Source organism: Macaca thibetana, chromosome 9 (genome assembly GCF_024542745.1).
Source record: "Macaca thibetana thibetana isolate TM-01 chromosome 9, ASM2454274v1, whole genome shotgun sequence".
Lineage (NCBI taxonomy): Eukaryota > Metazoa > Chordata > Mammalia > Primates > Cercopithecidae > Macaca > Macaca thibetana.
This window is the reverse complement of record NC_065586.1, coordinates 128,787,518-128,807,269: the sequence shown is the minus strand read 5'-3', so window position 1 is coordinate 128,807,269 and position 19,752 is coordinate 128,787,518. Positions and strand designations below refer to the sequence as shown.

At 53.0% G+C, this 19,752-nt stretch overlaps 1 protein-coding gene across 3 annotated transcripts in view; it reads right to left on the bottom strand.

Moving 5' to 3' along the window:
• INPP5A (inositol polyphosphate-5-phosphatase A) overlaps positions 1-19,752 on the bottom strand; it is a 195,294-nt gene that overhangs the window by 111,431 nt on the left and 64,111 nt on the right. For all 3 annotated transcript variants that reach the window (XM_050805523.1, XM_050805525.1, XM_050805524.1), the window contains exon 4: positions 16,960-17,047. In XM_050805523.1, coding sequence (XP_050661480.1) covers positions 16,960-17,047 — 88 coding nt within the window. The remainder of the gene's footprint in view (positions 1-16,959; positions 17,048-19,752) is intronic.

Below are 19,752 nucleotides of genomic sequence, written 5' to 3'. Positions count from 1 at the left end.
CTCACCACCACACCAACACTGCAAGGCTGGCAGACTCGAGTACACTCAAAAAACTGAATAACTTTGTTTGATGTTGCCTAGGAATAAGAAAAAATAACAAATACTTGTAAAAGTTACACTTGAAAAATCTCCACTCCAACTTATGTTCAATGTACTTAGCAAAAAGGTCAAAGCTCCGGAATTTGCTGGATAAATAAATGTTGGTGAGGCGGATGAATCACTGGAGAATTGGTGCATGGCAGCGAATGAATAACCTGCAAATGCCTCCCAAACCCCATTATTTCCCCTTTTCCAAGAGCCCAAGATTCATGTCCCCGCATGCCGCCAGTTCATTACGGAGAAATATCATCCCTCTTCCGGCTCGCGCCGGGCAGCGCACGCGGCCCCCTGAGGACCCTTTAATGTTTAATTCCCCATCATCTGCTCCACTGAACAGCTTAATCTCTGCTTGTATGATCAATACTATATCAGTGTAAATTAAAATGACAATTTTAAAGTAATTAAGCCTGTTAATGCTCGATTCAAATGTCATTATTTGCACAAGGGATTGAGGAGAAATTACATCGTGTCCGGGGTGACAGGGAGCTGTCAGGGCCTCCTCAGCCCCGCTGTGCAGGGCCACTGGAGGCTTCAGGAAAGCGGATTAACTTCTGCCTCCCCCTGCCAGCATGCCTATCCAATTTCTAAAGAGGATAATGCAATTTGATAAATTTAATTCCAGCTACAAACTCAATTATTGTGATAATAGATGAAAACTGGGAGGAGCCTCTGCACAAGGCCCACAGTTTTAAAAACACACTTAACTCCAGAACGAGCTTCAATAGTAATGGCTTGATTTGATTTGTTCTCTCTCTTTTGAAACCCCTTTAAATAATTACGATGGTTGGAAGAACAGCCGACATTTATTATATAGCCGAGCTCCAACCAAAAGGGGCTGCGGCTTAGACAATCTGGGCATACTGGAAACGTCTGCTGTCCTGAGCTTGTACAGCAGCATTTATTAGACAAGCACATCATTACATTATTGGATCTCATAAATAGATGTATAAAACTCAGCCAGCCTCAGATGAAACCTCCTTCTTGCTCAACACCGGCAGGTCTGGCCCCGGCTTGGAAAGTGGCATCCAGCAGGACCCCACCATTTTTTTGTCCTAGGAGGCGGAGGGGGTTGGGGGTGAGAGGAATTAATGAAAAGAACTTTTTAAAAAATCACCTTTACCCTCCTGTGATTCCCAGAACACTGAGTACACATTATGACTCAAGCCTCTCCAACGAGCTCTCAATGCACAGGTATCCTTCTCTACCCAAGTCCACGTACGGACGAGGGGGTGGGCAGCCTGCCGAGAAGGTCTGCACAGCACACACTGGGAGCCGCTTTAAGGGGACAGCTGCAATTGCTGGACTTCATCCATTAGGTCAGCAATAAAAATTGACAACCAAACATTAATTTCAAGATGAAGAGCCCAGTGTAACAATTTCCGTTTGAAAGATGTTTCGGCTTGGAGTGGGCCATCCTTCAGGGTCTTCCCAGACAATTCCAGGCGCTGCTGCACTCCAGAAGGAAAAGAGCCCCACTGCAAAGACGGCAGCCTCGGGAGGGTGCGTCACGGGGCCACGGGTTTCGGGTGATCCGACGGGTTTTTCCGTGGCTGTTCTCAAACCCAGTGATGCATACTTTAATACTTTAACTGTCTAAATTCCACCTTTTCCATAGAGGAGGGAGCTGTACAGCTGGTGTCTCTTCACTGCACGCTTGAAAGGCCCTTACCCGTTACCTCTCTACTGCCTATGACGACTTCACAGTTCCTCAAGTTCCCAGCCGGCAGGAATCAGATTTAAAACCAGTGAAAACACGGAGTAACGTGTCCAGTGCCTCTCCCTCTCTGCCGGTTTAAACACAGGTATCCCTGACTATGAATCACCTCCCAAGCTCCTCGATGAATCACAGTGAGGAAGGAGGGATGCATCACAACAGCCACGACATGGGAGGAAGCGGTGAGTAAAAGCAGGCGCACCGCAACTCAGTTTTAAGGCAGACGTGGTCAAGGACTAATGTGGTTATATCATTCTTCCTTTTGTTTTTTGTTTTGTTTTGTTTTGTTTTTAAGACAGGATCTTGCTCTGTTGACCACGCTGCAGTGCAGTGGTATCATCTTGGCTCACTGCTACCTCCACCTCCCAGGTTCAAGAGATCCTCCAGCCTCAACCTCCCAAGTAGCTGCGACTACAGGTACATGCCATTGCATCCGGCTAATTTTTCGATTTTCAGTACAGATGGGGTTTCACCATGTTGGCCAGGCTGGTCTTGAACTCCTGAGCTCAAGTAGTTCACCTGCCTCGGCCTCCCAAAGTGCTGGGATTATAGGTGTAAACCACCGCACCCAGCCCATTCTTCCCTTTTAACCAGGGAATAAATTACACAATGAAACAAATACCCTGACTCTTACACCACTTTTCCTTGTCATAATTAACAGTTAGCGACACAGAATCAAGAGGAAAAACACAGAATCTGTTTACTCCTAGGAAGGGCGTTTCTGTGAATCTAAGAGGGGGCTTTCCTATGTTCTCAAGGCCACAGGTTAGCCGTGGCCGCTGCGGGGTGCGCTCTCGGGATGGAAGTGAAGAGTTCTGTCCGTCCCCTTCTTCGGAAACACAGGTGTGTCTACAAAGGCGAGGGAAGGCCTCAGGTGGGCACGGTCTCTGCAGCTCCAGCTTCATTTCCTTCAGTCTCGGGGGGCCCCTCATGCACAACAAGGCTTGGCCTCAAGGGACCTGCCCTGCACAGGCGGGGTGCCACCAGGCCACAACTTCAGGAAAGTTCTGGGCAGGCAGGGGCAGCCCCTGACTGCTCAACTCCTCAGCTGCAAAGGGAAAACCCAAGCCACCCCTGACGAGCCTGCTGAGGGGGGAGGACCCTTGACCAGCACTGGCTGGAAGACAGGGCCACAGCCCGAAGGGACAGGCCGCGTGCAAATTCCTTCTGACGAGGTGTCTGCATCCCATTCATGCAAACAGACTCTGTTTAAGGTTGCAAACTGAGACAGCATGACCTGAATGGGGGCAAATCTAACGGACATAAACTCAAAAAAGAGGATGACTAAGTAGAAAAGCGATGATTCTATGCCAGACACCTGAAACCACGTGGGGAGTGAACATCGTGCAGAATGAACGCTGAGCTGCAGCCATCAGGAGGCCAGGGTGGAGAGGACGCCGACGGTCTCCCTGGAGAGGGTGGAGAGGACGCCGACCATCTCACTGGAGGGCACCGCCCTGCACTGGGCCCGCCAACTGCACAGGTGGGTACCGGAGGTTCACGGAAAGTCAGCCAGAGCCTGCTCAACAAAACTGGCCCCTGGCCACTAACTGACGGGCTCCTGCGTTGGGGACTCCAATACTTAAGACAGCAGGATGCATCTCTACGCGCGCAGCTGCGATGCACCAAACGCTGCCCTGACAGGGATGTCTGGTCAGGACGGGAGCCACCTTTTCCCAGGAAAACATCGCACCTCTCACCCTCCTCGGGACGGACGGATGGGTGGTTTTCAAAGAAGAGCACACAGCACTTCTAGCAGGTGCTAAGCCAAATGGCAAGCTGCACTCATGACAGTCACCCCCACTTCTGTGCTCAGCTCTGGGCTGCGGCTGACCCGGCAGATGTGGCTGTGAGAGGCTGCACTCAGAGGCCCAGGCACCCCCACACACCAGTGTGCCACACTCCAACTCATCACACAAATGCACAGGGCAACAGGGGAGGTCTGTGCAGACGACCATCTGCACGATGTTCCCTTTGGGACGTCAGGCAGTGAAGCCTCAAGAGCAGGTCAGGTGCCTTCCAGGCACACGGCAGGGTCCTGGGCAGGTTGTGACATAAAGGCTCACATTCACTCTGTGGATTAAGCCTAGAAATGTCCACACGGCTCACAGCACCTGAAGCCAAACCCGATGGGCTTTGGAGAAAATATCTGTTCATTCAGTCTCCTTTGGTCTCCTTCAAAATCATAAAACCCATCTCCAGGGAGGCCGTGCTTGGGTGAGCACAGCCGAGGGGCCCGCAAGAATTCGCACAGGAAAGAAATCCAGGCAGAGCAAGGAGCAGCTCACAGGGCTCCGGAAGTGAAATGTCACCTGAGGCCAAATGAACAGAACAACAAGCTAAACTGTGAATCAACCACAGCTATTTCTTTATGTTCACTGCTTCAGTGATTTTCTGTCAAAAAATGCTAACAAGCATGAAAGTCCTTAAGAGCTTTACAATTTTTCAGTTTGTTCGCCAATACCTTTCGTGCGGCGTGTTTGTTTCCCGGGCTGCGTGTGACATGGCACTCGATCACGCCTGTCGGCCGCCTGATGAATTGGCCGCCCACGAGGCACCTTGGCCCAGCCTTTGCCAAAGAGCCTGTTACGGATTTCCCACCCGGGGAGAGCGGGGGAGGGATGAGGTGAGTGCGGCCCTGCCCTGCTCACAGCTCAGAGGAGCAAGATGACTTCATCCCCAGGGGCGAATCTGCTCACAGAGCACCAGGGATCTGTGACGTGGGCTCCCCAAAAGGCAAGGAAAGTATAACGACTCAAAGCCACGTAGACAGCTGCCATAGGCACAGACTCCACTGCAAACCAACCCCAGCCAGAAGCCAGAAGGTGGCACTTGCCAGCTCAGAGTGCAGAGAAAGTACAGGTGAACGTCGACCAAAATCACTCACTGAGTGGGAATAATGTTACATTCAAAATCAATAAAGCCTTACTGAACCTAAAGAATCTTTTTGGCCGGGCACGGTGGCTCACACCTGTAATCCCAGCACTTTGAGAGGCCGAGGCAGGAGGATCACTTGAGACCAGGAGTTGGAGACCTGCCTGGGCAACACGGTGACACCCAGTCTCTAAAAACAATTTTTTTTTTAGCCAAGCGTGGTGGTGCACACCTGTATCCTCAGCTACTTGGGAGGCTGAGGTCACAGGATCACTTGAGCCCAGGAGTTCAAGGCAGTAAGCCACGAATGTACTACTGCACTCCAGCCGGGGCAACAGAGTGACATCCTGTGTCAAAATAAAGTAAGATTTAGTGAGAAGAAAGTCTTTTCAATTTTATATGACATACGCATATGTGTATGTAAAACGGAAAACTACTGACACTCTGCCGTTATTTCCCGCGACATGCCAAGTTTCCTTCCGTGTAAGACACACACAGGGATGTGCACAGTCCGCTCACGGGGCCAGCTGCTGACGGAAGTACTTCCCTTTTCAATTAATCATCCGCAGTTTGTCCACTCATAAGACATCCACACAAGACTAGATTTTCCTTCTAGAGTGCTAAGATACATGTAAATGGCACTGACAGAACCACACCCACGTGAAGTGTAACTGGATGAATCCTGACACATCTACACCGCGAAACCATCACCGCAATCAGAAGACAAACACGCCCGTCGCTCCAGAAGGTCCCCTGGGTCCCTTCACCCCTTGACACAATTTACCCTTGGCTCTGGCTTGTGTTTGCTAAACCACAGCATGAAGGGGTGGGAGCAGAGAGAGGCCAGGCTGGAGAGCGGGGGGCTGGGCAGTGTGGAAGGGAGAGCTGCCTTCTGTCCAGCATCCTCATCTCAGCCAAGGTGCAGGGATCTACCGTTCTCCCAGCCGGGGTTTGACCTGGCTTCCCTTTAAGGCTCATGAGAATCCCTCCAGCCTCCACCCCAACCCCTTCCCCGGGAAACCACTATCTGTGTTCTGTCATTACAGACTCGTTTGCATTTTTAAGAATATAATATACATGAAATCATAAAGAATGTACTTTTTGGTCTGGATTCTTTTGCCCACCATAATTACTGCGACAACTGACCCGCCGCGGTGTACACAGACAGGCCCCTCCTGTTCCCACTCACCTGCTGGGGCTATCTGGGCTGTTGACAGGTTTTGGCTATTCTGAATAAAGCTGCTATGAACATTCAGTCTTTGTGTGGAATGTGCTTTCATTTCTCTTAAGTAAATGCCGAGGAGGGAAATGGCTGGGTCATACGGTGTGTGTATTTTTAACGATTTTTTTTTTTTTAAAGACCTCCATGTTTTCCCACGTGGTTCTGCGATTTTACATTTCCACCACTAACACGAGGGCTCAGGGCTGCCACAGCCTCACCAGCACCTGATACGGTCAGTCTTCACAGGTCCAACTGACTGGTTTCCTCTTACAGTGGTTTCTGCTTTTGGAGTCATATTTAAAGAAAGAAGTCCTATGTGATCTTGTGGAAGTTGCATAGTTCTAGCTCTTAGGCTAGGTCTATGACCAGTTCAAGTTAAATTTTTATATGGTTTCAAGTAACAGTTGAAGTGAATTTTTTGCAAACGGCCCCCTAATTGCTACAGCACCATTTGTTGAAAAGATCATTCACTCACTGTGGAAGCCCACTGATACCTCTGACAAAGATCACTGGTGGGCCACTTTCTCGACTCTCCATAATGTTCTGTGATCTGTTTATCTGGTTTTATGCCAATACTACACTGATTTAATTATCGAGATTTATAAGGAGTCTTAATCAGGTAGTATAAGGACTCCGTCTTTATTCATGTTCAAAGTTCCTTCGGCCCATTCTAACTCCTTTATACTTACATAGACATTTTAGAACCAGCTTAATTTCTACCAAAAAAAAGTCTGCACAGATTTTGATTCGTAATGTACTGAATCTTTACATTAATTTGGGGAGAAATGACATCTTAACAATATTGAGTCTTCTGATCCATGAACATAGTATATTTCTCCATTTATCTAGAACTTATTTAATTTCTCTGAGCAATATATCGTAGTTCTCAGCATAGAGGTCTTACACATCTTGACCTAATTTATTCCTAAATATGTCATATTTTTGATGCTATAATAAATGGAAATGTTATTGACATTTCAATTTCCAACTGCATCATTTACAAGTTGACAGCTTACAAGCCACTAACTACATAGAGATTTTGAAGACGAAAGCTAAGTAGTTTATGTTAGTAACACCTTCTGACTATTCATGAAAGCACTTCATTTTGCCTATTTTTTCTTCCTGAAGGAGGTATTGTCCTCATTACTTTCAATGTAGGCAATTCAGTAAAGCTGATCTCAAGCATCAAACAATTTACACGTGGCATTGGATTGTGTCTTTGAAACCACATCACAAAGAGGTGGGAGCCTGCAGCTGGCTGGATTGTGGGTGGGGCACTGTGCAAGGGAGAGATGCAGGCTTCATTCCAGGATGGGCTGTGCTCCGTTCAGCATCCTCGTCTTGGCCAAGGTGCAAGGATCTGGTTTTCCTCCCTCCTGGGTTTCACCCTACTTATCTTTAGTGCTCAGTATGGGACACTGCCCTGGACGGTTTGGGCTTAAAGAGAAGGAATCAGAGTCAAAAAAATAAATGTGCACCAACATGGATCACCACTTCTGGTCCTCTCTGTGCATTTACTTCAGTACGAATTTAAAAGGTAGATCTCACAGGACTCTGCATTTGAAACAACATACTTGTCCCTTCCCCATCTTCCCCCGGCTCTGATTGCCTCACCTCTCTCCCTAAACTCTGTAATGGTCCCCAGTGACCGCCTCATCACATTCAGATTTCTTTACCTGACACTCAAAGGACAGTCAAGATTCTAGGCTCTTCTCTCAAAACGAACGGCATCCAGACAGCCTTTGCTCAGACACCAGAGCCACTCCCACCTGTTGCTCACACAGGTGTCTCACTGCACCAGACCACAAACCAACACACCACCTTCTTGTTGGTGCCACCTCCTCGTTGGTGCCACCTCCTCCTGCAGGTCTTGTTTGATGTCACCAACAACAGAAGGAGTCTCTTCTAAGAAGTTTCCTTGAATTTTGTTTTTTAAACACACACACAGACACATGAGTTCTGCAAGGCATACTATGAAAACAGTAGCTCCTGTCTACTTCAGTCTTCTAGTTTCCAGAGGCAATTATTTTCTTTTAATTGTTTTCTTTTGGTATTTATCTCCATACCTCTAAAGCTTATATTGCTACTTCTTGATTTTCCAGTTTTCAACATTGACTTTTTAATTTTTCCATGGTGGAAGAAGAGGATTTAACTACTTTCTACTATCTTTCCCCTTCACTCAATATCACACACACACTCCATCTCTCACCCCCACTCTCTCAATACGATATTTTCACTTAAATCAATAATCAGTATTTACATCATTATAACGTGCTGTGTGTCACACACTGGTGGACATGGGAACATGCCGTGTGTCACGTGTCGGCGGAGGACAGGAACGTGCCGTGTGTCATGTGTTAGTGGAGGGCAGGAACGAGCCGTGTGTCACGTGTCATCAGTGGAACGCAGGAATGTGTTGTGTCATGTGTCACGTGCCATGTCACAGGGAGTATGCCGCGTGTCACGTGTTGTACGTCACATGTCATGTGTCAGGAGCTGCAGGCTTCATGTCATCAGGTTTCTGGAGCCCAGCTGACAGTGCTGGATCCTGCTGTGCGCGTCTGGCTGTGTGATGAGGCACTGGTCTTCTCCATGCTCCATCTCCCAGGGCAGGCAGCCACGAAGCTGTGCAGACCCGACTCGGGACAGTGCTGGGGAGGAGGCCCCGGTCAGTGCCAGGCAAGGTCACTGCCTGTCAAGTGGGTTGTCCTCCCGATCCGGCCCTCACTGTGGGCCTGCGTGCAGAGGTCTCCTCCGCAGGGGACGGTGGGTGTGCGCAGAATACCCGTGGACGTGCGGCAGCGGGATCAGGGCAGGCTGAATGGACGGACTGCCCTCCTGTGGGAACTGCTCGCTGAGAAGGAACACTGCATGACCTGGGCATGGTCATCCTTCAAGCCTCAGCTTAGACAGCAGTGCCTCCAGACCCGAGTCCAGATGCACCCACATGGGCCTCACGGCCAGCACTGCCCACCACTCCCGCCTCACCCAGAGGTGGGGAACCCCTCTGCCCATGGTCCCATGGCCAGATGGACCAGGACCAGCCCCAGAGCTACGGGCTGACGGCAGCTCTCCACCTCTCCAGTTCTGGACCCTTCCAAGGCTGCTTTTGACACGGTGCCTTTCTCAGTGCTGCAGCTCCGGAGAGGACTTCCTGCTTCCTCAGCCCCAGGCCTCAATCCGAACCCCTGTGCATGTGAGTCTGCCCGGCACCTACAGGGGCACAGCCAGGTCTGCCCAGAGGTGTGGAGGACACTGGCGTGGGGAGTGGTGCCTGCAGAGCCGGGGACCCGCCTGGACATCTTCGTCTCCTGGGCTGCTCATCCCCAGGGCCCAGGTCGGCAGTCTCGGTGGCTGGCAGTTTCCATTGTGGACAGCAGCTGACTCCAGGTGATGGCAGGAGGAGTTTCCCAGGCAACCTGTTGAGTACCCACGAGGAAACGCAGATGCTGGCGGCGCCTGTTTTTTCGAGCTGCCCCAGGCCCCGTCCCTTCCACTCTCCTGCCGGGCGCGTGGAGACACGTGGAGCAGCCGGCAGCCTTGGTAGATCTGGCGGTCTTGGCGGTCTTGGTAGATCTGGCGGTCTCGGCGGCCTTGGTAGGTCTGGCGGTCTCGGCGGCCTTGGTAGGTCTGGCGGTCTCGGTGGTCTTGGTGACCACCGAGCTTTCAGAAGCTTTCCTTCTGAAAGCAAAGCTTCTCAAGAGACATACAACCCAGCCTCCCTGGAGCCCAGGGGGCCTAGAGCGTCTCTGCCCAGAGACTGCCCAGCTGCGGGCAGCTTGCAGACGCCTGGGCACCCATGAGCACCCCCGGGGTCAACGGACTCAGCCCTGTGTGTAAACAGATCGACATGTGTCAAGGCTGCACCCCAAGGCACAGCCTGCTGCCAGGAAACACCCCCGTCTCCTTAGAACGCACGGAGTCAGCCATGAAATTAACCTCGTGGCAATTGTTTTCCCACCCATTTGATAGCCCAATGTCAGCTCATCTGTTAGAAGGAAATAAAAAAGTCAAGCCTAAATGTACAAAAAATTATGATGGAAGTCCTAAATAAAGCAAGCTTATTGAGTCAAAAATCAATCAATCAATAAGGGAGTGGATTAGGAGCACCTCATAAGCCCCAAAGAAATAATTTGCCCAAACACTGGGATTTAACAGTGGAGGACCGAATTCCAACACTTTTAGGAAGTAAATAATGAAAAATCAATTCAAAGAAAAAACAGATCAAGAACCCTGGACTCTGACACATTTATTGCTGAATACCATTTCTCGGCTGACCCGAAAACTTCGGAAGGTGTTTATTTACTTTCAACACCTTCCAGAGATCAATATTTTTAATTTGGATCCGAGTTATTATTTTTCACATCACAGCAGCGGGGAGCGGAGTAAAGTGGCTCATATTTTAGTGCTAAAAAGATCGATACGACAGTTTCACCTTCACTGCAGCCCCAGCCGCACATCATCGCGTCCCGCGGGGCTGCAGGTGCTGGGGCCGGGGAGCAGGTCATTACCTGCCCGCTGAGCAGACAGCCCGTGATTTAGCGGAGCACGAAGGGCCCGGTGCCCTCAGAAAACCAATCTCGCCCCCTCTCACTTCATCAGGCCTGTCTCACCCCCAGGCAGGTGAGGAGGCGGCGAGCTCCAGGGCAGGGCTGGAGCCCTAAGGCAGATGAGCTTCCTCATCATAAACGCGTTTGCCTTTCCTTCCCCTTCCCTGGATCAAAGAACATCCGTAAACTCCATCAATTTTCCATAAATTCCCCCTAAAGTCTTATTTAGGAGAACAAGAGAGGAAGGGGGAGCTCACGGAGGAGGAGGAGGGAAAGCAGAAGGGTCTCTCCCAGGAAGCAGCGGGCCTCCTGTTCCTGGGCCACCGCAGGGTACTGGGGCCCCCGCCCCAAGAGCACCAGGGCCGCTGCCTGGGGGCCATGCCAAGAGCCTGCCTCTTACAGACTTCAGAGCTGGGGGTGGGGGCTGTGAGCTGCCGTGCACAGCACTTGCAAAGGGCATCTGTGCCACTCTCCACAGACCCCAGTCACGGGGGAGGCAGGCCCTGCTCTGCAGGAGGCCTGGGCCCCGGGAAAAGCCTAGAAGCCACCAAGGCATGAGCAGAGTCCACCATGGTGATGCTTGCAGGTCACTCATGGTGCCAGCAGAGACCTGCCCTCCGAGGTGCAAAGGCAGCGCTAGGGGGTGGGAGAGGGGTGAGCCCCTGGTTGGTGACCAGCGGCCAGGTGCTCCAACCTCAAGCCATTTCAAAGGCGTGGTTTCTCCAAACTTCTTCCGGGTGGGTGGATGAAGAGGGGAGCGGGGCTTTCCTTCTCGCACCCTGACCCCACTGTACCTTCCCTCTAGGAGCCAGGGCTTTCAGTCCGGTCGGGGCAGTCCTGGGCGTGGGCCCCAGCCGTGCTCATAGCTCCCGGCAGGAAAGCTTACTGCAGCAGCTGAGGCTTTGAGAGGCCACGGTCACTGCTGGGAGGTGAAGAACCTGCTGCAGGTGCCCACGCCAGGCCCTCCCGCCAACACCAGTCTGCGTGGGACCCATGCCCAGCCAGCTGCAAGGCTTCAATGGGACTAGAGCCCAGGACACAGGCTGGGACCTACACTCAGGCACCCACAGCCCCACACAGCCTCTCCGGGAGGGGCGGGTGACACGCGAGCCAGTGCCTTGGATGGTAAATCACCAAGCAGAGCTGGGAGGACAGGATGGCCTTGGCTCCTACCAGGTCCCACGCAAGCCTCAAGTCACTAAAATAAATAAGACCCCCATTCATCCTCTGGGCTTCCCAGGTAGGCCAAATCAGCAGCAAAGCCCAGTGACCGGCCCCCCACCCCTCCCGCCGCAGGGCTCCCTCCTGTGGTGAAACCAGACACCGGTGAGGTTAAACGAAAATGAACTTGCAACCTCTTCCTCACGGAACCCTCTTGGAAGCAGAGTTCAGGGAAGCCGCTGCCCTGCATTCTCTGGCCGATGTCGGCTCTCCAGGCACTGAGTGATGTGTTCTCGGGGCTCCCCGTGTGCCCAGCGGACCAAATACAGGATTTCCGTGCTGTTGGAGCTTTGGATCAATAGACACGTGGCAGCCCTGGAAAGCCTCGCCCAGGCACTTCTTGTGTCGAGGCCCGTGTGGGAGGGTGCGCCGCGGTGGCTAAGAAATTTCTCTGGGTACCAACGCTGTGCCGAGACCTCCGCGGGGGGCTTCCCCCAGGCCTTGTCTGCAGTGCTGTGGGCAGACACGTTCCCAGGGGTAGGGACACCAGGCCGAACCCAGAAGCAGGGGCTCTGACGAATGCGCTTCAGGGATGAGGCACGTGGACCGCCTGGCACTCAGGTGTCTTCCAGCCTGGCTCTCGCCACTTTTCCATACTCCATGTGGGCGCAGAGCCCAGGGATCAGCCTGGGCACCTCCTCAGGCCCTCTGCCCTGAGCCAGGTCCACCTCGCCTGGTGGGGTCGGTGCAGGCCATCCCAGCCTCAGCCTCCCAAAGTGCTGGGATTACCGGCATCGGCCACTGTGCCCGGCCTAATATCGTCATTTTTTAAGCATAAAAGTTGCCTTCTGATCATCGCTGGCAGGAAACTCTCAGGCGCTGCGTGGGCGCCATCTCCTGGTGGCAATGGGCACCGCAGGTCGCTCGAAGCCCCTCAGCCGCGTCCCCCACCCAACAGGCTCACGCGCCAGGCGCAGCTTCAGGTTCAACTGCCTTCTGGGAACCGGCCACTATTTTCTGATCCCTATTAATACCCATGACAGCATTTATGTACAAGATAAATTCATTTCAATTTCCTTTTTCAATTAATGGCCTATTATTTGAACCAGACTCAGCTAAAAAAATTGCTCCAATACCATCAATCTTGTAAAAATTAAATTTTCCTCCCTCTGACAGCCGGAGGGCACCTGGCTGGGGCAGGAGGGTGATTGGCTGGTTGGCCGCTGCTGTCCAGCTCTGCCCAGGACCCCGGGGAAGTCGGGACCTGCCACCCAGACACCCCAAGGGCCCCCAGCAAAGACCAGGCCACTGAGGCGGCCAGTGGTGGCCCCGGGGGCAGCGTTCCGGGACCCACCGGCCCAGTCTCAGTGACAAGACAGGGATGACAGGCCCACCTGGTGCCAGCTTGGCGTGAGCTCCCGACTGGGTGTCTGGGGCATCCCGGACCCTCCCCACTGCCAGGCAAGGCTGCCCTCTACCATCCACCTGGCCTAAAGCCTCACTCAGGGCCGTGGCTGTGGGAGAGACCAGGGCTGTGCCCAGAAACGGAAGCTGGGGCTGGAGCCCACTGAGCTGAAGGGCGGCGGCACAGGCATGGGAGCTCCTGCCAGGCCCCAGTTCCCCAAGAGCAGGCCTGAGACCCACTCCCACTCCCAAGCCTTATCCTGTCCCATTTTCTAGAAACTCCCGTCGTGAGGGTAACCAGAGGAACAGCCTCGGGGCCTCACACCCGGCACGGCTGCCTCTGGGGGGCCTGTTCGGCCGCCCTGGCACCCTGCACCCTGGAGTCAGACATCTCAGAGACCCAACCGGGGAGCGTGTGCACGCCGGCCGCACCACTGTCGGTCACTCTGAGGCACCAAGTGCGCAGCGGCTTCTTGTGGAGGGGGCCCAGCCCAGCCCCTGTGCTTCCTCCCCCGAGAGGCACCTTTCCTTTCACAGGTGGGGCCGTGCTCCCCTCGCTGAAGGCTGCTGCAGGATCTGCAGTGGGTGCAGACTATTTTGGCATCTCACAGATTTTGAAGGTTCTAGCTTTTCACATAATTTAAAGTATTTTCTCATTTCTTTGGTGACATTCTGTTTGACTTGGGGTTAGTAATTAATAAGTTAATTTCCAAACATTTGAGACTTTTCCGTAAATCTTTTTTATTTACTTCTAATTTAATTCTTTTTGGTGAGAGAACGTGTTTAGACCATTTCTGTCTCATAGAGGCAGGGGCAAGTTCTTTCGAGAACCAGACTTGTGCCCTGGCGACTGTTCTGCTGGAACCACCCAGGGCCAGGGAGGACCCCTGGAAAGAAGGGAGAACAACCCCAGAGCGCATACGGGGCTGGCATGGCCTGTGCCCAGCAGCCAGGTGCAGATGCCCAGTTACGCACACCAGGCAGTCTCGGGTGGACCTGAGCCCTCAAGCACAGGCCACTCCGGACCCACCTGGAAAACCCTGAAAGGCAGGTGTGGACGGCAAGGCAGGTGTGGACAGCAGTCACGGCCCTCGGGGGCCTAAAGGTTTTGCTGAGGCTTTCGTCCTGCTGTGGAAAGATGTTTTTGGTGGAAACAGAACCACAGCATGACGCTGACCCTCCATCCAGCCCATGTGTGCCTCGTTCTCAGGTATCCCAGCCAGGCTCGGACAGACCGAGAGGCCTGCTCTGGCCAGGGCCCAGCACGCGGGTGCCTTCTGTCTGTGGCTGCGTCCACCGCTGCTCTGGCTGGAGAGCCTCAGACACCAAGGGCGCAGGTGCTGGGCACTGCTCCTCCGCCCACCTGCACGTCAGTCAGCAAGAGGGGACTGTGGGGTCCTCCTGCGGTGCAGAGCCTGTCTGTCTCCATCCGCCCTGTCGGTTTCGTGTCTAAGTGAGCTCTGATATTAGGGGCACACATTCACAACCGCTATGTCCTCTCGAAAAGCTGACCCCTTATCATCATGAAATGACCCCTCTCCGCCCTGACAACACCCTCGCTCTGAGGTCACTGTGACATGGAGACAGCCACTCCTACTTTCTTCTAACGACTGCTGCAAGGTACATCTTCTTCCGTCCCTTCACTTTTAAAGTACCTGTGTCTTTTTATTTAAAGGAAGCTGGAAAGGGCTGAGCGACGGTCCCCCTGAGGAAGAGGTGGCTGGTGACTGGCACAGATGAGGCTCCCACGGCAGGGCGGCACACAGAGGCAGGGAGCAGAGGCAGGGAGCAGAGCCCTGCTCTTCTGAGGATGGCGGGTCGCAAAGGGCCTTCGTGTAATTTGCTTTCAGCAATCTGACCTTGGCACGCATTGGTATGTTTATTTTCAGCAATCTGACCTTGGCACGCATTGGTATGTTTATTTTCAGCAATCTGACCTTGGCACGCATTGGTATGTTTATTTGGCTTGAAGCTTGTTGCAGTATTTGGATCTTTCTGTAAGTTTCATGGAATGGTGAAGAAATCTGAGCCATGACATCTGTAAGCATTGCCCTGTCTGCCTCCTCTTCCCACTCCTCCTGGGGATGCAGTCACACGTGTTAGGACACCTGGTATTTCACCGTGATTTCTATCCACTTTTCAGTCCTTCTCTGTTTCACTGTGATTTTTGTGGCTGTCTTCAAGTTCAGTCACCTCTTTTCTTCTGCAATGTCTAATCTGCTGCTCACCCAGTGGTATTTTTCTTTTCCATCTGAATAAGCCCCCACTTGGGAAACACAGGATGCTGGGTCATGGCAGAGGAGAGTGAGAGGGTCAAGGAAGCTGCCGTTTTATGGAAAGGATGGCAGAGCTGAGAGGAAGAAGCTGGTCGGGAGGAGGGACCAAGGTGGGAGAGGAAGGAAGGCTGACAGGAGGAGCGACATCCTGACCACAGGGATGAGGCCTTGGCTCTGGTGTGAGTGGGCCCTGCGGCCCCCACGTGCCCCACGGAACATGAGGAGAGGCCACTTGTGTGTGGGCAGCTGCTTGATAGCAGGAGGGGCGGAGACCGAACAGGGGATTCCTGGGATTGTACAGACTCGACTACGGCTGGGGACCACGCAGGGCAGCTGTGGGACATTGATTAACTGGCAGTAGATGCCCAAACGAGTGAGATGGCCCTTGAACCCAAAGAGTAATGAGAGTCCCACCCGCAGGGCAGGGGAACACTGGAGAGCGAGACCCTCAGCACTGCTGCCTACAGGGGCGCCCGCCAGGGAGAGGGCAGGTTAACAAGGGTCTGTCATGCAACAGTGGGATGATGGCTGGTAGGCACTGATGCTGGGACAGGCCAGAGATGGGGGAGAAGGATGCAGGGCCTCCCCAGAGATGGATCCAGGCCAGGGGGACCCAGGGCCTCCCCAGAGACAGGGGAGATGGATCCAGGCCAGGGGGACCCAGGGCCTCCCCAGAGACGGGGAAGATGGACTCAGGCCAGGGGGACCCAGGGCCTCCCCAGAGACGGGGGACATGGACCCAGGCCAGGGGACCCAGGGCCTCCCCAGAGACAGGGGACATGGACCCAGGCCAGGGGACCCAGGGCCTCCCCAGAGACAGGGGACATGGACCCAGGCCAGAGGGCCCAGGGCGTAAAGACGGGATTTAAGATGTGGGTCTTTGAACCAACAGCAAGTTATTCACGACCTGCAGAGCATCCCCTCCTCCGAGGGGCTTCCTGTCCCTTCCCAGACACCTGGTGCCTGTGTCTCTGTGGCTGCCACGTCCACCAGGACCACGCTCTCATGTGTCCACCTGACAGAGGACCGCAGAGGAGGGACCAGAGGAGGGACCGGTCTTTCGCAGCCCTGTGGAAGGCTCTGTCCCACCCCTCTGTGGTCATCCCGAGGAACAGCCTCTCTCCGAGGCAGGATGCCCCAGCATGGGAGCAGGGCTGGCGGTGGTGGCTCTCGGAGCAGATCCCGGCTGCCGTCCAACCTCTCACGTCCCACTCCCCCTGTGCTCACCCCGAGGAACAGCCTCTCTCCGAGGCAGGATGCCCCAGCATGGGAGCAGGGCTGGCGATGGTGGCTCTCGGAGCGGATCCCGGCTGCCGTCCAACCTCTCATCTACACGCCCGGAGCCTCGGACTCCCTCTTTTTCACACACACTGAGGCCCTGGGCCTCTCCCCAGCTGTCACTCCCCAACTCCTGCTTGGGCTTGGTCTGGAGCCCCAAGACCCTGTGCGTGCTGGGCCACCTTCCCTGTCAGGCCAGCCACGGGCTCAGACCACCGAGCAGACCACCAAGCAGGCTGTGGGAACGCCAGGGAGGGCGGCGGGAGTGAGGCTTCAGGCGGGGAGCACCCCAACCCCCTCTCCATTTACACAGGCAAAAGGGCCGGCTTCCGCCAAGGCCAGCCTGTTTGACCCCTGTGCCGGGCAGCGGAAGCGACTCACCGTGAAGTGCTCCTGGGATTTGTAGTTTTCGTCCAGGTAGACTCGAGCCCTGTTATATTCTTTCATCGCATCACTCGACAATAGTTCTCTGGAAGGAAGAAAGTAAGTTCCTGAGGAAAAGCCACACAGACGCCTTGTACCTCATGAGATGCCCACAAGGTGTAAAGCGGGGCCACAGCACATGGGCACATCACCGTGAGACCGTCCACCCATGACAGGCAGAGGGCAGAGAATGGAGCTCCCGCAGGCTCTGGTCTCCACGCTGCCTGTGAGATGCCGGGGTCTGAGGCCTCCCAGGGCTGGAGACATCGAGAAAACACCCAAGGTCTCATGCCAGGGAAGCACAACTCCAAGCTCTGGGGGGTTTCCTGATAGCTCACGCTTGGTCTTAAGAGAGAAATTGGACCCCCAATAGCCACCAGCACACACAGGTTGGGGCACATGCACCCCAGGGCCAAGGCGGTTCTGTCCCCCTCTGCTCCTCCCAGAAGTGGCAGTGAGGATGGTGGTTGAGTTGCCACGGCCTTGCAACCACACAGGAGGGAAAGGACCTCTGGACACGCCATTGTCCCTGACCGTTCATCCTACTGGTCACATTTTATCATCAGGAAAGCCTTAAGGAGACAAGCTCGCCACCATCTCCGCAAAGCATGGCTGCAGAGGAGGCCACCGCACACCCCTGGAGCCCGTGAACGGGAGGACGAGGCCCCACCTGTCCGGCCCCTCCACGGAGACAGTACATCATCCCCCACCCACGCTTGCTTATTCAAGACAGTGGGGAGACAGGAGACCAGCACCCCGTGATCCAGCCAGTCCACGTGTCAGGAAGAAGGGGGCTCCACGTTGAAGAAAATAAAACCGCACCAGTAGAGAAGGGCAAGGCAAAGAACGCCTTGACAGACTCCCACTGATCCCCAGGCGGCTTAACTGTTGGCAAACACAACCGTCAACATGCTTTAAAGGAAGAAAACAGGGCTCAAACACTAAACAATGTAACATTCGCAATGTCTGGCATTGTATGGAAAATAACTTGATATGAGAAGCAGCAACACCATGTGAATGTGTCCCGTCATCCTATGAAGAAGCAGTCAACAGAAACAGACCCGGAAGAGGCAAAAATGGAGTGAGCTGATAGGAAGAAGCAGTCAACAGAAACAGACCCAGAGAAGACAAAAATGACGAAATGAGCTGAAAGCAGCTGGGAACAGCCATTACAACTGTGACCAGGGAGCAAAAGGAACGCATAGACACAGGGAAAAGCAAGGACAGGGAAAGCACACGTGAGGCTTCTGGAAAGAGCTGACAAACACAACATCAGAAATGAAAGAACTGACTGCATGGACCGAAGAGAAGATCAAAACCTGCAACAGAAAAGAGCCCGGCAACTTAAAACTACAGCAACAGAAGCGATCCAAACCGAAACACAGGGAAAATGAGCTGGAAAAAATCAGGAGTGCTCTGGGGCCCTGTGGGGCAGAACCAGGCAATCTAACACAGGTAGCTGGAGCCTGAGAACGAAAGAGAAGGGAAGGAAAAGAAAAACAGCATTTAAAGAAATAATGGACAAACTTTCCCCAAATTTGATTAAAACGATAAACCCACAGACTGCAAAAGCTCAAACAGCCCCAAGCAAGATAAACATAAAGCACATCAAAGTAAAGTACAAGATAATCAGGTTGCTGCAAACCAGCTATAAAGACAAAACCTAGCAGTGGAGGAAAGGGCACATTATATACAAGAAAATTAAGAGAGAACAATGACGAGATTCTCACCAGCAACAATGCAATACAGAAGACAATGGGGCGATATCATTAAAGTAGTGAGAGGAAAAAAAAATTGACAAGCTAGAATTCTATTTACAACAAAACAGCTTTCAAAAATGAGGACAAAGACCTTTTTCAGATAAACAAAAGCTGAGAAAATTCATGAGCAGCTGACTTGTGCTAAAATAAATGTTAAAGAACGTTCTTCAGGCAGAGGGAGAAGGATGCCAGATAAAAACCAGAATCCACACAAAAGGGCGGAGGGCACTGAAACCAGCCAGGGAACTGGTCCAAATCAATGGCGTTTCTCTCACGTCTTAACCTTTTAAAAAGAAAATTGTTTAGAGCAAAAATCACAATGCTGTACATCAGGCATAAAGTGCGGAGGAAGGAAACACACACGGCACGGCGGGGCACGAGGCCGTGGGGCCACACTCTGCAGTGAGGCCGTCACACCGAACACGGCGACATCATTCCCGTCCGGCTCATGGCATCCCCGCCTGCTGCGAGGGCAGCGTCCTCCGTGCTCAGGGTCCCTCCTCACTTTCTCTCCTCGGGAAGGTGCCCCGCTTCCCAACAGCGGCTGCCTTCCTTTTCCTGCCGACTCACTGAGTTCTTCATATATGGAGACGCTGGTTTTTGTCAGGAAGGTGCACCGCGGATCTCTTTTCCCAAAATGGCTTAATTCTGACCTCATTTTGGTGCCTTTTCATAAGCAAATGCTTAGTTCAAACACGGCCACATTTTTCAACCTTCTACTCTGTAGGCTGCACTTCCTGTACATTTTAAAAGAAATCTCTCATCTCAAAACTGTAAAGATTTTCTCCTATATTTTAGACTGAAATGTTTAATGTTGCCTTTTACATTTATGTAATTAATACAACTGAAATTCGTCTTACATAGGGTGAGTGAGAAGAGGCTGCTTATGACATAAAGCAGGGATCCAATTTCATTTTTCCCAACACAGGACACCAACGATCCCGTGCCCCTGCCCATGTCCCCACCTGTCCTCCTCCAGGTGCAGCCGTGA